General features: G+C 38.4%; 1 protein-coding gene across 2 annotated transcripts in view; it reads left to right on the top strand.

Annotated features, from left to right (window-relative positions):
* The first annotated feature begins 8,826 nt into the window (after positions 1–8,826).
* The window catches only part of slc25a26 (solute carrier family 25 member 26), a 40,970-nt gene continuing 34,126 nt past the window's right edge, over positions 8,827–15,670 (top strand). For both annotated transcript variants that reach the window (XM_086088096.1, XM_086088094.1), the window contains exons 1-3: positions 8,827–8,983; positions 10,676–10,832; positions 12,425–12,543. In XM_086088096.1, the coding sequence (XP_085944222.1) occupies positions 8,951–8,983; positions 10,676–10,832; positions 12,425–12,543 (309 nt within the window). In that variant the 5' untranslated portion in view covers positions 8,827–8,950. The remainder of the gene's footprint in view (positions 8,984–10,675; positions 10,833–12,424; positions 12,544–15,670) is intronic.

Below are 15,670 nucleotides of genomic sequence, written 5' to 3'. Positions count from 1 at the left end.
CGGGGACAATATTCCGAGAAAAAAATAATTTGCCACTTTATAAACTCGCAAATGTGCCACTTTATAAAGTGGCACATTTGCGAGTTTTTTCTCGGAATATTGCCCCCGCCCTCTAAAAAACATTTTTACGTGGCGCTAATACGGCGTCGTACATATCCAACAGAATTTCTATTTTTGAAATTTAATGTTACTGATATGGATATTTGAATTATTGAGTGTTATCATTATCAAAAAGTTAATAATGAAAAAAACATTGTAAAGTAATATTTTTTCAAACTTTTTATGCCGAAATGTCTTGCAAAATGTTTTTTTTAAGATACAAATTACATTTTTGGATTTATAAGGGTTTTCTCTTGTTGCCTAATATACACATAAATACAATTGGGCTGCTTTTGTCATGATTTTCCCCCTCTTTGACACCGGAATGTCAGTTTACTCCCATCATTCTTAATCTAATCGCTTGCCAGCCTTGAGGCTAATGTTAGACAAAGTTAATGCTGTTTTTAATGCTCTTAATTGCATCTATTGCAGTCTGGTCATCCCACATGTGGTCTTTTCTCAAGGTTTCTTATTTTTCCCCAGATGTGTTTTTTGGAGTTTTCCCTTGCCCTCTTGTGGTTAAGATCAGGGGATGTCGTTAATATTTGTCAACTGGGTGTGTGAAGAAGCCCTTTGAGACTATTTTGTGATTAAGTGATATAGGCCTATAAATGACTTGACTCTAGTTATTAGGCAAAGTCAATGTTTTAGCAAAAGTATCACCCTGCAACTATTTACAATTCCAGACATCTGGGCATTTCTGATATTTCCGCAATGCAGCGCAATGCAAACGCTTCCTTTACACGGTGAAAACAAATGGCGTGTTGTATTGCCTTTGCCTTTGACTAGCATACAAACCAAGTAGATTGTTATAGTAGACAAATAACATTTCATCACATTTTAAAATCAAAATAATCCTCACAAATCCAATTACAATGACCCAAATTGCGATGCTTTTTTAATGAACGGAGAGGGTCATTTCACCGAGTAAGACTTGTTGCATATAGGCTCAGAATTGTCAATTCTGAACTCTGTCAACTTTGTAACCATCATTCTTAGCATATATTATATAAGGATGTGCATGAAATTAATGGCAATTTTCTATTGCTAATATTATAATACATCCTAAATATCCTAAAACAAGAGGGCGCCTGATGCTCGTAAGTATATAAGATGCTGACATTCGAGAGTAACATTTATATTTAATTACATACATTTAATGAAGATCCTCTTTTTTGTGATGTACGCATGAAATTTGACCTCTGAATTTGAGCCATCACAACAAATACGCACTGTCAGTGGCACCCACTGGAGCAGGGTTACTTTACTTGTACTTTGGGGTATCTGTATCTTGCTAAAAGACACTGCAGCTGTGTGTCTGGGGTTGATGGTCTTGAACTGGGGTCCGCTCCCCGCTCTGTGATATAGAAAGCTGGTCCTATTCAACCAATGATGTGAAGACTGTTTCGAAACAAAGATAATGTTAAACAATACACATAGATTTAGTTTTTAATAATGACATCTTAACATGCACGTTCTTGTTTTCCATTGTTACAATGAAAATGAAATAGCTGTATTTAAAATTAAAACACTTTATTGTCAAACAAAGTGCAGTCCAATGTCTGGATACTATATTTACTCCCCTTCATGCTGTTGCATTGTCCTTTTTGTTTTCGTGTTTTCTGTTCATCCTGTATTAATCATAACCATGCAAGGCGTTAAGAAAATCCTGAGCTATGTTTCTGCAAATGAGGGTGACACACTCTCAATTCACTTGATATTGATGGCAGCAATTATTGGAGAGATGAATTGTGAAATTAGCACATTAATTGGTTATTATCACACAATCAAATATGCTAGTCCCATAAGGCTTTCTTTTGACGAGGTGCTTGATGGAAACAGTCCCACATGCTGAAAAAAAATTGGACTATACGTGTGACATGACAGCTGATAAATGTGAAACATATCAATTATGCATGCAAGGCAAATGGAATTGTACATTCTGACTTTACAAAGCTGTCTCATTCACATTCAGCTCAAGTAAACTGGCTGGTTATTATTACACTGAATTATCTTCAACACAATCATTTAAGTAGCATAACTGCAGTCTTCTATAGGAGTGTGTCTCAATTAGGGTAGGGGTATGCAAGCACATTGCAGGAGGTACATGCAAACATGTGATAATTTATTTCCCAGATCAATCATATGTGGCACAGCCGCACAAAAATCACAAACATGCCTGTTTAAAGGGGACTTATTCGAAGCGCTCCTTGTGGTATTTGTTTTCAGAGTGACATACAACAAAGACAGGTTTATTCTTTATAGTGATTATTTTCCCCCCTTTTATGTTATTTTAATATTTTCAAGGAAACATTTATTTGATATTTAATTTGACTTGACAAGAAGACTGCCCAAATTCAAATGAAGGAAACAAAATAATGTTCATTTTATAATCAGGTGTTACATTCTTCTTTTGGAGAATCATCAGCAAGTATGAGTGAGGGCGTACCCATGCCATGAAAAAATAGTTCAGAGGATACACAAAGCCAATTAAAAGTTTGGGAGCCACTCCAAGTCTGTAACATACTAGTGTGATGCACCATTCAACCACTGGGTGACACTGTGACACTGCAGCAAAACAGCCTTAGTTATCCAGATGTTATTTAAATTTGAAAGGTTAGCTTCTCCCTCAGTGCTCACTCTTTGCTATTTGAAAGGTCATCAGTCGCAAGCAGAGGACAATCTGATGTAACATTTATGTTTCAGAATCATATTCATTGTCTATCGTAAGGTGTAGAGCTATTCACTATCACAGTTTGGCTCACACTCAAAGTTTTCTGACACCAAAGGGGAACATGGATGGAAGAACGCTCTTTTTTCCTGCTGTGGTTTGTCTCATCGGTAAGTTATTCCCAGCAGTGTTAAAACATTTCTCACTTACATGTTGACAATTTGTCAAGAGTTCTCTTGTGACTGAAAGTGTCACAATGTGTCACACACGTTGGATTGGGGCCACTGTATCAGCTCATGAAATCAAATGTCACTGTGCCACAGACCATACAAGAACAGATCCATAATTCTATTAGACGACACGTTCAGACCAGATAGGACAAGATTGCCGAGCATGTTTGTGCATATTTTACTGTGATGGAGCTCCTCGGTCTTCATTGAACCAGAGAGAAATGTTGGTTGGGGGAGATGCCTCCAAGGGGTTAGTTCATATATGGACACGCATGCTCAAAAACACGCATACATGGGAATTCTACCCTGCTCCTCGTTTTCTATTAAATGTTCATGGCTTAAATCGATCCACGCTGTGAATCTGTTTTTGTCAGAAAAGCCACTTAAGAGTTCTCAATTTGACAGAGACAGGGAACCAGTGTTATTGAATGGCTTAAAAATGGCTGCCAGCAAAGATGAAACTACTTGTTCACTGACCTCGTAACAAAAAAAAAATATTCATGATTCACCACAGACTGAAGTTTTGGAGTGTTGCCTTAAAAAGAAAGACTTGCCTGCGAAACTTTGACTATGATGCTCCTTCATCAAAACATTTCAATATTCCATAATAGTTTTGCCACATTTGTGTTATGATCAGTAATAAAAACAGAATACAATGATTTGCAAATCATGTTCAACCTATATGTAATTGAATACACTACAAAGAGAAGCTATTTAATGTTCAAACTGATAAACCTTATTGTTTTTAAACACATAATCACTTAGAATTTTATGACTGCAGCACGTTCCAAAAAAGCTGTGACAGGGTCATGTTTACCACTGTGTTACATTACCGTTTCTTTTAACAACAGTCAATAAACATTTGGGAACTGTACGAGGACACTAATTGTTGAAGCTTTGTAGGTGGAATTCTTTCCCATTCTTGCTTGATGTACACCTTCGGCTGTCCGGGGTCTCCGTTTTCCATTTAACATGGGGGACAGGTCTGGACTGCAGGCATGCCAATATAGTACTCGCACCCTTTTACTACAAAGCCATGCCTTTGTAACAGAATGTTCAGAATGTGGTTTGGCCAAACGCGTCCATGAAAAAAACGTTGCTTGGATGGCAACAAGATGACATAGTTGGCCACGCACGTGACGTGTGCAATTGGAGACCACCTTGCATTCCTGATCGTGTGTCCGTCTGACAATTTATTTTAAATAATTTTCAAGGAAACAAAAGCAGAATGACTACTCTCTTTGGGTCAGGACACAATGCAACATAGACATGGGTTTTATTACACACTTCCCAGTCAGTTAAAAGCTACTATGCTTGCAATTGGCTGACGACTATTTCACCTGGGATAGGCTCCAGATTACTCTAATGATGATAAGCGGTACAGAGAATGAATGGATGGGAAGACAAAGGTGCGGCTGACAGGCATTCCCTCAGCTCACCTGGTGGATGTGAAAACGCAATAGCACAGAGCACAAAATCCCACTGTTTGCATCATGGCCGAATCCATTCAAGGAATCAATAACAAGCATTGAAACCATTGGAACGGCTTCTCCAGCAGAACAAGGATGCATCACGATTGCTTTGTCTTGTCTGTGATCAATCCATCTTCGGAGCGTAGGATCAATATGCTACAGGCAGCTCATATTTCACTGATGGCCCAAAAGTGTTGAACTGGTGGGGGAAGCAAGAGGGAGAATGGGATGAAAGGATTATGACATGATTTTAGGTTTTTATGGATTGTTCATATACTATGGAGCACAATGATGTTAAATGCAACCACAGGTGATTAATGCAAGTTTTGGGTGGCGTGATGGAGGCACAGTCATTTTTCCAATTGTGTTTGTGTGCTCCATAGACAGCATGGCAGCCTGACAGCTTGTCGATTCAGTGAATTTATAATGAATGTTCTTTTATTCTAATCTTTCTTTCTAACCTTTCTCTTCTCCTTTACCTCCTTGCCTCTTTTCCCTTTCTCCTTTCTAGCTGTCACCTTCCTCTCCTTTTGAGAATCTTCTCGCCACTCCCTTCTGGTCTCCCTCCCTGTCCCCGATCCTTGTAGCCCATCATCCTGAGAGCAAAAACAAAGATTTATTTGAAAGGCGCTTAGTTGCATCTGTGCCTGCTCCTGCTGTTGTGGCGGCCTAATGATGCAAATGTAGACTGCCTAATGAGCAGCAGTTTCGTTCGACCCAAGTCTGCCACACTGCTCGGCCACACTGTCTCATGAATAATATCACTGTGTCAGAATCAAGATGAGAAATCACACATAACTGCCATTACAGATGGTGCTTGCCGGTATATGTAAAAAATAATTATAATTTTTTTTTAGCATTGATCCACATGGTTGTCTAAAAAGGCAACTCAGCTACCTAATTTTAATACGTATATTTATAAGCAATCTGCAATGTTTGAAATGGCACACACTCAAGGGCAGAGCCAGACTTCATTTAGAACTACAGTACATTGTAAGGGCAAAAATACTGTGGCTCTTAAAGTGGATGTTAACCCCAAAATGTTCTTAACAATTACAAGTTCTATGCAAGCCCACTAATTTTAACACAGTATTCTGATTAATGTTGTGTTTGTGGAATAAAAATTAATGTTTTTAGCTATTTCAGGCGGCGGCCATTTTGCGGCCATTTTGCCACAATACATTTCTTGACAATCATATGTTCTTCTATGTAGTACCCAGTACTCTAAATATGGTATTCTGGTTAATATTGCAATCGTAGAATATGAGTTAAGCAGCAAAGTCCATACGTTTTGATCAATCTCAGAAGGCGGCCATTTTGCCACTTGTCGACCGAAAATTACATCACAGTTGCTCAGGGCTCAGGTTACAACCAATCACTTGTGAATGTTACTTGACCAAACCCAAAAAACAGGTGATCCATGATTGGTTGTTGCCACAGTTAGGCACTTACGTTTATCGTCAATTCCCGTCGATGACGATGCATACCCTTTCGCCGAGTGCTTCTGTATTTTCCATGAATTTTTTATGACACAGAGCCTTGCAAAAATTCACGTAACTAGAGGGACCGTTTCTACTCAACCTGCTTCATTTGGTGCTCAGTCCGTGTATTTTTACGAGGCTTTATATCATTGTGTGGTGAGCGTCATCATTGACGGGGAATTGACGATTAACGGAAGAGCCCAGCTCTGGTCGTTACCCGCAACCTTTGGCATTGCAATGTCGTTTCCAGTCAATAGCAAGTGGCAAAATGGCCGAGCACTGGGATGGATAAAAACAGGTGGATTTTGCTGCTTTTTTTAACTCGTATCCCACAAACAACATTAATCCCAATGCCATATGTGCACTAGTGGGGGCAAATACAACATATTATTGTAAAGATTTTTGGGGGGTTGACTTCCCTTTTAATCACTGAATTCACAAGCATTTCTTCAGTTCCACACCCATCGGTGTAAAGACTAGAGAAGCAAACACTTTGCCATGCAAGTCATATGAACTTTTGACTCAATAGTTTATCCTCACAGACACTGCCATGCTTGCCAATAAAAAATAAAGGGCAAGCTGTCAACCCGTGCGCTCGGTGTTACCACAATAACACTTGCGGTTTGGCTGCTAGGCTTTCTCCCTCCCCACATTGTGGCTTAATCCACCATGCTTTGCCCTTCAGTTTTTCAAAGACGGCCTGAGGGCTAGAATTGCCCTTTGCTGACTTGTGGCTTACAGTGAATCAGTTCCCCTCTTGTTCACTCCTTTTTATTTCTGAGATCGTACTATGACTGGGTCAAGATCAATGGTGCTTTCTGCAAATCTGCACAGACACCGGGTGCTTCTCATTAACCTTACACAGGGGTAACGGAACACACCTTCTCTTGTGCAGGCAACCTTTTTATTTAATTTTGGAGATACAGCTGCAAATAAAAGTATGTGAACTGATCGGTCATAAGCCTACATTGGTGATAAATTGTGATCTGATCTTCAACTTTGTCACAAATAGGCTAAACCAACAGACTGCTTATAGCAATACCAAGTTATTTGTTGCCATGATTTTATTGGACACACGTGTGGGGTGGAAAAAATATGTAATGTGTGTAATGTGTAAGTGGAATGACTGAGAGCTAATGTGATTCATGAGTCAGCCTAGAGTCTAATCAATGTAACAAGATTGGGCGTATTGGTTAAAGCTGGCCTACACCAATATAATCACACACCGGTTTTGAGTTTTCTATTCACAACAAGCATTGCCCCATGTGAGTCATTTCTTTCACAAAAGAGCTTCAGAATACCTGCAAATAAGAATTGTTAACTTGCATGACGTGAAACGGGTCACAAAAGGAAAAAGTACCTCTAAAAGACTTAATATTCATTGGTCTTTGCTAAAACACACTAATGAACTGACTGTAAAATTTACAAGAAATAACTGGCAAAAAAGCTGCCAGCTAATTCTTGTAAAATTTGTTACGTACTGTATTTACTTTTATAGCAATTCGTGTAATCTAGTTTACAACTGTTTCTTGTATTCTAATTTACAGGCCTGGAAACTAAAGTGTCCAGTAAATTCTTGTAAATGAATAATACAGTATGTCGTTGTAAAATCCATCCATCCATTTTCTCAATCATTTAGTGTTCAATTTGCGTCGTGTTAACCCATTTTGAACTATTTGCAATGTTTCAGTCGTGACATTCTTGAGCGGAGGATATCGACAATTGTTGTTGTTGTGTGCGGCTGTGAATAAGCAGCCCTTTTACAACAGTCCTATTCAGTGGCACGGCTACCCCTTTGGGTGCCCTCTGTATTGAATTTCTAAAAACATAAAATATTCTAAAAATCAATGCCCAGTAACGTAATCTTGATGATAAAGAAAATAGTCCACACAGCATCCATATCCAACTCTTTGCTTTATACAGACAATAAAAGGGTGAGGAGGAGATTGTAAGTGATGCTGTCTCGCCTTCCTCAGGCTTATTATACGTCAGGAGAATGAAGCAGCATCCAAGTCCAAATCCAGCTGAGGCTCACATTCGAAGGGATTCCCTCCGAGACCTACTTGAACAAGATGGATGAAGGGCACGGAGTTTCAAACTGGGTGCATTCAGCCCAGACATCATTGGGTCCGGGCTGAATAAGGAGGTGGCGGCCCTTTGCCTGCTCTTGCCTAATAGGAGACACTGCCAGGCTGACAGTAGCCCATAAATAACAGAGTCGGCATGTCATTGGAAAAGAACACATTTACTTGTACACATTTATGCAACAGCATCACGAATAAATAAGAAACAGGAATCTGTGGACTGGTAAGTGACTTGAGCTAAACTAGGTCATAGAAGCACTTTATAAAATTATTTATTATAGGACTCTATTGTATTTATTCTCAGAAATCTAGGGTATAAACATAAATATTAACATTTCCAGCTGGAGCCTGGACATATAAATTAAAACGTTTTCTAGTGTTCAGGGTTCAGTTTCAAATTATATGTCATTTCAATAGAGAAAAGAATGATAATTCATAATTTTTGGCCAATTTGTCAACCTGATGATAATGAGGACTAGAAGAGATCAAGCCACTAGCATCTTACCCCTTCACACGCCAGGCTGCTCGACTCTATCCAGAAACAAGAATATCAAATATATACTTGCGCTGTTTTATATATATATATATATTTTTTATTTATTTATTTTATTGTATTTAATTTTTAATTTTTAATTTTTTTATTTAATTTTATTTTTTGGGGGGTAAAGTAACGATTTGAAATATGTTCTTCCACCACAGTGATTGTATCCGAGGAGACTCACTTCCTGGAGTTCTTGTTTTTTGTTGTCATGTGATGACTACGTCATCATCTAACACGGAAGACTTTTCCTCAACATGGCGGCGCCCTTCACGGGCGTGTTTAGTTCCTCGGTGCTCTGTCAAACATGATATTATTTATGTTAATACACTTCTTGTTTGTGAGGCGGACGATAGGAAGCATTGAAAGCGGATTATGGAGAGACGAGAGTTCATCGCATCCCTTGTGGTATGAATTGCTCTGGACTTTTAATTTTGACAGTATTCAATTAAACTTTAATTACTTTACCCGCCTATCGTCATTGAACCGAGTCTTACTGCAGACTGACAGGACAAATTTGACTGTTTTAGAGCGGTTTAAAGTCCAGGTATCTTTGGACGTTCTTAGTACTGGCGTCAACTGCATAATTAATAATTTGAAGAACAATTTCGGGATTAACAATACCACAATTGTAGGATCAAATTTACCATAAATGATAAACACTTACATTTTATGTATTGTTAATTACAAGATACACGATAAGAACGGCCAATAATAATTTGGGATTTAAAAAAAAATCACTATAATGTAAAATAAAAAACTGAGAGACGTGTAACATGTGGACTTTAACAAATGATTTAGGATTTTTCATGGTAAAATTAAACCATAAACTGGATAACAATTATGTTAAATTTGGTTTGACGTTATACAGCTACTGAGATTGCACACAATTTGACATATGTACAGGTAATCAATTATAAAAGCTTTTAATTTAATTGTATTATTTTGTTGTTTACTATTTGTGATATTGTTATGATTGTCAAATAATACTTGCCTATCAATAAAAACATGTCTTAAAGGTACTACTGCTACTACTAATTTATTATTATTGTTATTATTATTAATATAATTATCATCATCATCATCATCTTAGTACATTTTCTGTTTTCTCTCAAATATTTGTTACTTGAAGGAAGAGGGACACAATTTAAATAGAGTACAGTATGCTGAGAATCCAGTTTTTTGTGTGTTTTGAGGGCGCGATCCATTCTCATTCCAAAAAGACAATCCGCGCCCTGAAGCCCTGCACTGCAAGTGCAACGCGGGTGTATGCTAGCACGCTATTATGCTAAGTTTAATGAATTAGTAGACTAGCGACTCTTTTTGGAAAAGTGACGAGTGACAAGCATATCCTGCTAAAATATTAGAAAGGTAAATAAGACACAACAGTTCATTTTAGCGCTATATAAACGAAGTGCCATTTACCAGTCAATTAATTAATTATTCAATCAATCATTAATCCGCTATAAGCAGAGCGAATTCCTGTGTGACTTTTGTTAGTGTGTCTGTTGCGGTGTTATATCTTAAGCTTCATTCATATCATGTTTCAGGCGGCCACAGCTGCCCTGTTTCAGGCTACCTTTGACAAAACGGAATGGCCGTGAGACAACGTGGGGGGATGGGCAGGCTGTGATTGCCTTGGGTGACTGGCGAGGTTATTTTGAAACTGTCCATAAATTTACCACAACAGTCACAGTGCGGATGAGAGACCTTGTCAGTAGGGTGTATTAAAACTTAGAACTTAGTGGATTAGTTGTTGACATAAAATTTAACATTATCAACCATTTTTGAGCGGCAGTATTGTGGTACCCAGTGCTGATACTGACTCAATGATTTATTCCACATCCATGTTTCAGCTGTAGAAAGACCTTGACGAAATAAAATAAATATGAGGGACCACATTAGAGTGTGACTGGTCAGGCAGCCCTTTCCTGCCACAGCCTGTCACGAACACCGTGACAGACCATGCAGAAACTTAGCAAGACTCGAATATAGTGAAAATATGGGCAAAATCCCACAGTGCAGTTTGCAAAAATGAGGCTGCTGTGGCCGCCGGGAACATCACGTAAATGTAGCCTTAACAGTGCTTATGTTTTACAGGCTGGAGGGTGTGCAGGGATGTGCGTGGATCTTACCCTTTTCCCGCTGGACACCATTAAGACCAGACTGCAGAGCCAGCAAGGCTTCTTCAGGGCCGGGGGCTTCAGGAGCATCTATGCAGGGGTCCCTTCTGCTGCAATCGGCTCGTTTCCTAGTGGTAAGACAGTCATGATGATTACAGCAAGTACTGTTTTGTTCTGTTGACAAGTGAGAGATCACTCTTGCTTCTGGGCATTTACTAAAACTTGACCATGCGATGAATTGTTTTCCTATTCATTTAATAGCTCAGGATCTGCAGTCAACTTTGCAGCCTGCAAATTGTTATTGTAGTAATCAAATATGTCATTTCATTTTCAATGTGTGATATCCATTCAAGTCATGGTTCTCATGTGTCTGTTATATTGTCAGTATCCAAATGTCAATTTTATGTGTGTGTCTTGTGTTTTTAAACTGTCTTTCAAAGACAATGAAGACATCTTTTTAACATCATGTCATCATCCACAAAGGGTGAAAAAATAAGAAATTAACCCACTGAATGTATCAGCCACATAAGAAAGGGGGACAGTCCTCCAACACGATACAACCGTGTAGGTTGTTTTGAAATGTGCCAAATTATGACCAAGTGTTACGTATTGTAGTTTAGCGACCCCTGTCGGCCATGTAAATAGCGGAAAAATAGTCAAGTTAACCATAAGTGTAGTTACCGGGATTCAAACCCGGGTCGTTTTGTAGGAAGACAAACGTCTATCTGACTGAGCTAACTGGGCAGTAATTGTTTCAGTGTTGACTACATGTTTTGTAACTTCAAACATACTACAACCTCAGCCTCTTCCTAACCTCAACCATTAGTCCCGGTGACGATGAATTGACATTGTCATGTTAACGCTAAAAAACAGTAAAGTAATAACAGCTCCGTTATCTCAGTAAGACTAGACGACCCTGGTTCGTGTCTTTTTAACAATTTTTTTGCTATTTAACATGGCAGATACAATACTAAACTAAACTACAATATGTAACACTTGGTTGTATTAGTGTGCATGGTAAAACGACCAATATGGCCATTTATTGTTGGAGGACTTGTTGAGGAAAAAAATATACAGTACAGTGGCCAACATGTGAATATCAAATTTTCATTTTATTTATTCATTTTTTTAACAAAAAATATTTTCATAAAACGCTGATAAACAATCAATATGTGTTGTCCGTTGTTGTGGGTGGGCAAAACAAAACAAAACAACAACCCCAAAATATTAAAACAAATATTTTAAAGAATACTGAAAAAAAAAAAGGAAAACAAAAATCACACAATCTGCGGTTGTCAAATCGCGGATATGCCGGTGTCCACTCAACCTGTAATAGATGATGATTTTCAGGAGTTAAACTGAACAATATTACTTAATACTGTACAGGTAACGTAGCCTGATGCGACAAGCAGTTAAATTTTTTGTTTTTTTCTGCAATTGCAAATCACACAAACACACTCCTGTCTCATTCACAGGTAGTACTAGTGCAGGGGTGTCACTATCCTGCCTGTTTTCCATGTCTCCCTCATCAGCAAGTTTTACAGAAGCCTGATAACAATCTTTATCATGAAACAGGTGTGTTAGTGGAGAGAAACATGGAAAACACGCTGGATAGTGGCTCTCGAGGACCGAACTTGGCCACCCCTGTACTAGTGAGACAAACTGAATAACGTTATTGATGTTGACCATTTGTCTCAAAGGTCTGCATTGCTTTTCTTGCTTTCAGCGGCTGCCTTTTTTGTCACCTACGACTCTGCAAAGTCCCTCCTTGCTTCTGCTGGTGTGCTAAAAGAACGGTCAATGGTTTCAGTCACACACATGCTCGCGGCCTCCTTGGGTGAAATGGTAAGTGTGACTCTGCCGCCTTTCTTCTCCCCCCCTGATGTATTTGTCCTTTACTTGGTATTTGTGTGGCTATAGGCCATAGGGTCCAACTGGGCGCGTTGAACAGGCTCTATCTGGGCCATGTATTTACGTCCCCTGCTGGGTAAAAAAGATCTCATTGACTAATTTTACTGTGCCAGTTCAGAGGCTCCCAGACTCTCCGGTGACTGAAATCGTGGAGCAGTGAAATTTCCTCCGCCCATCCTCTCCCAGTCATACTCAGTGGGCCACTGGTATTCATATTGGCATGAAGCGTAGATGTAGAGGGATAGGGGGTACAGAAAAGGGGATGCCCCCCTGCTATACCACAGTACGGGGTTTTCTGTATTCATGGCTTTTAGATTGATGTAATTTACCCAAGTTTTGCATGTTTATGAAATGCGGCTATTCTCTGTGGGTCTGCATCCCTGTGGTGAGACTCTCACACTGTTGACTCTCACATTAGTGCAAATTCAGGCAGAAGTGTCATTATAACAGAGTCATCACTGCAGGAGTGGAGGATCACTTAAAAAAAAAATTGCACTTGGTTTCAACTTTTTTGTTCGTGGCTAAAGCCAGATAAGTGTGAAGGGTGAGGCCGAGTTTGTTACTAGCGTTAACCCATTTCCCGCTGTTCTGGATTTGAGCACATCAAAGATTCAAATCCTCAATGTGGAGCAGAGCAGTTTCTGTATCCCACTAGAGTCTGGCTTTTGCACGCGTTCTCTTCAAAGAGAGTAATCTTCGGGCTTGGCAGTGAAAAGACTACCTTACCGCTTAGTTGTATCTAAGGTCTAACTAAATGTTGGCCCTATGATGTAATCACAGCCACATATTGTCTCTAGAGTCTTCATTATTGGTCTGTTTTTAAAGTTATTGCACTGAACGTCTGTTATAAGTGTGATAGCTCGATGAGCTTGAGCTGGTGTGGATGTGATGAAAGCAGTCATTAAAGTGTTAGTGGAACAACTGTGTGAGGCAAATGATCAGTTGAAGAAAATCAAAATGTAAAATGCTTATGAGAGTTTTGTGTAATACTTCTCTTTTTTTTTACGGTAAGTAAATTATATTTAAAAAATGTCATTATAATGACATAGTTAGTAAATATTCTATATTTCTTCCTGAGGTTGAAACATGTTGCTCCTGCCAATTATATGATGCACGTTGATTTAATTACAATCAAAACAGATTTTGTCAAGCTAAATGACCACCCAATATAGGACGTACAGTAGTAGACAGATGAACTCTGACATTAGTGCATTTAAAAAGTCACAAATGCAAAATCTTTCCTTTAATAATGATACAGAGTCGCTATTTGATTTCTGCTAGATAGATTTATATAAAGAAGCAATTATAAAAATAAAAAAAACAGTCCGCCTTTGCTGTGTATGTATATTCTCAAGATGATCCTTGATGATCCAGTCTTTCCCAACCTTTATTGAGCCAAGACTACCATTTTCCCCAAAACAAATCTCACGGCACACCATCACTCGAAAAGGAAATAATGATGGTCTCAACAATGACTGTACTGTATATCCCAAAATGCTTTTCCTGAAAATTGCATGAAATGAATATAAATTTTCTATTCTCCTGATTTCTAGTTCCTGATGGTAAAACTCAAGCTCGTCCACCGTCACCAGTACCAATACCTTGAAATAAGACCGGGCAACAGCCTGATACCGATACTTGGTATCAGTACTTGCCCATCCCTAGTATAAATACTAGGCTGGATTCTAATTTCCTCAAACGATTCAATTTTGATTCACAAGCATTCAGTTTGATTCAATTTCATTTTTCCCCCTAATACGATTCACTTCACTTCAATCCAATATTGATTAATTATGGAACATCACGTTTTCTTAAATATCATGGACATAATGAAAACTCGACAAACATTAAATTCCAAATAAAATTTTGCAGTAGAGGAAGTAACTGGTTAAATGATTTAGTGTTATAATCACTTAAGAATAATTGTAAATATAAAGTAAGAAGATTTGGAATTGTCTTAAAGTTTAATTAGTCAGGTCTTTCATAAATGTAAGAAAATACTTTTAAATTAATGTGAACAGTAAATGTCAAGAAAACAGAAAAACAAATACAAAAAAACCCCTTGGCCTTTAAAATTCTATTTTCTTATAAATTTATGGGGAAAATAGATTAAAAATAATCGATTAATGGTTTTATGAATTGATATCAGGCTCGAAGAAAAAAAAAACAGGATTCGATATCAACTATTCAAAAAAAAAATTCACCCAGCCTGTAGCACCAGATATATATAGGTTTATTGTAACATTTAATTGGTCTGTCTTTCACTCTGTCTGGCATACACAGATAAACTAAGACATATAGTGTATGTTATTAATAAATAATATTTGCCCAACAAATATTCATTTAACAAAACTGATACATTTCAGCGGCACCCTTGATGGTCTCTCATGGCACATGGCACACGGGTTGTGATTTATTTTAATATTAATAATAATAATAATAATATTTTAAAGTTACGATCAGTAACAGTTGAACACACCTTCTCATTTCTTACTTCAGCAAGTTCAACCATTTGACTGGTTATTGTTACACTTTGATACCATTCATTAATTCTGTCTAATAACTGTGATAATAATTTCCATAGTAACCTGTTTGTTGGTCTAACATGTAAACTAAAGCGTGTACGTGTACTGTATTTGTGTAGGCTCTCTCAGAAGATGTCATTGAAAGAATCTTTCAGGGATTAAAACAGTAAACAGTGACAGAATCCCCCCCCCCCCCCTTCACCAACCTGCATTGTGTGGGTGTTTGTGCGACAGTGACGGTGGGACGCTCCCATAAAGAATGTGTAAGATGATGGTGGCTGTCAGGCTCTAGCAGGCTGTTATCCAGCCATTAGATCAGATTTATCTTCATTCCCATTCGCTCGACGTCTGGTGTGAAAGCTCATTTGTCAAAGGCAGGCGGCGGCCTTCTCTGGCATCCTTACGCCCCTCCACACACCCCACCGTACCCTTTCTTTTACCTCACATCTGTGGGAGGGTGTACAGGAAAATATAGTGCGGAGTCGTCGGTGGTAAAACTGGCAGCTACTTGAAGTTGGCACTGAGAAATAATCCAT

This window comes from Leptonotus elevatus, chromosome 10, assembly GCF_054856555.1.
Source record: "Leptonotus elevatus isolate MCC_2025b chromosome 10, RoL_Lele_1.0, whole genome shotgun sequence".
Taxonomy (NCBI): domain Eukaryota; kingdom Metazoa; phylum Chordata; class Actinopteri; order Syngnathiformes; family Syngnathidae; genus Leptonotus; species Leptonotus elevatus.
Note: the sequence above shows the minus strand (reverse complement) of the source record. Positions and strands in the feature narration are given on the sequence as shown.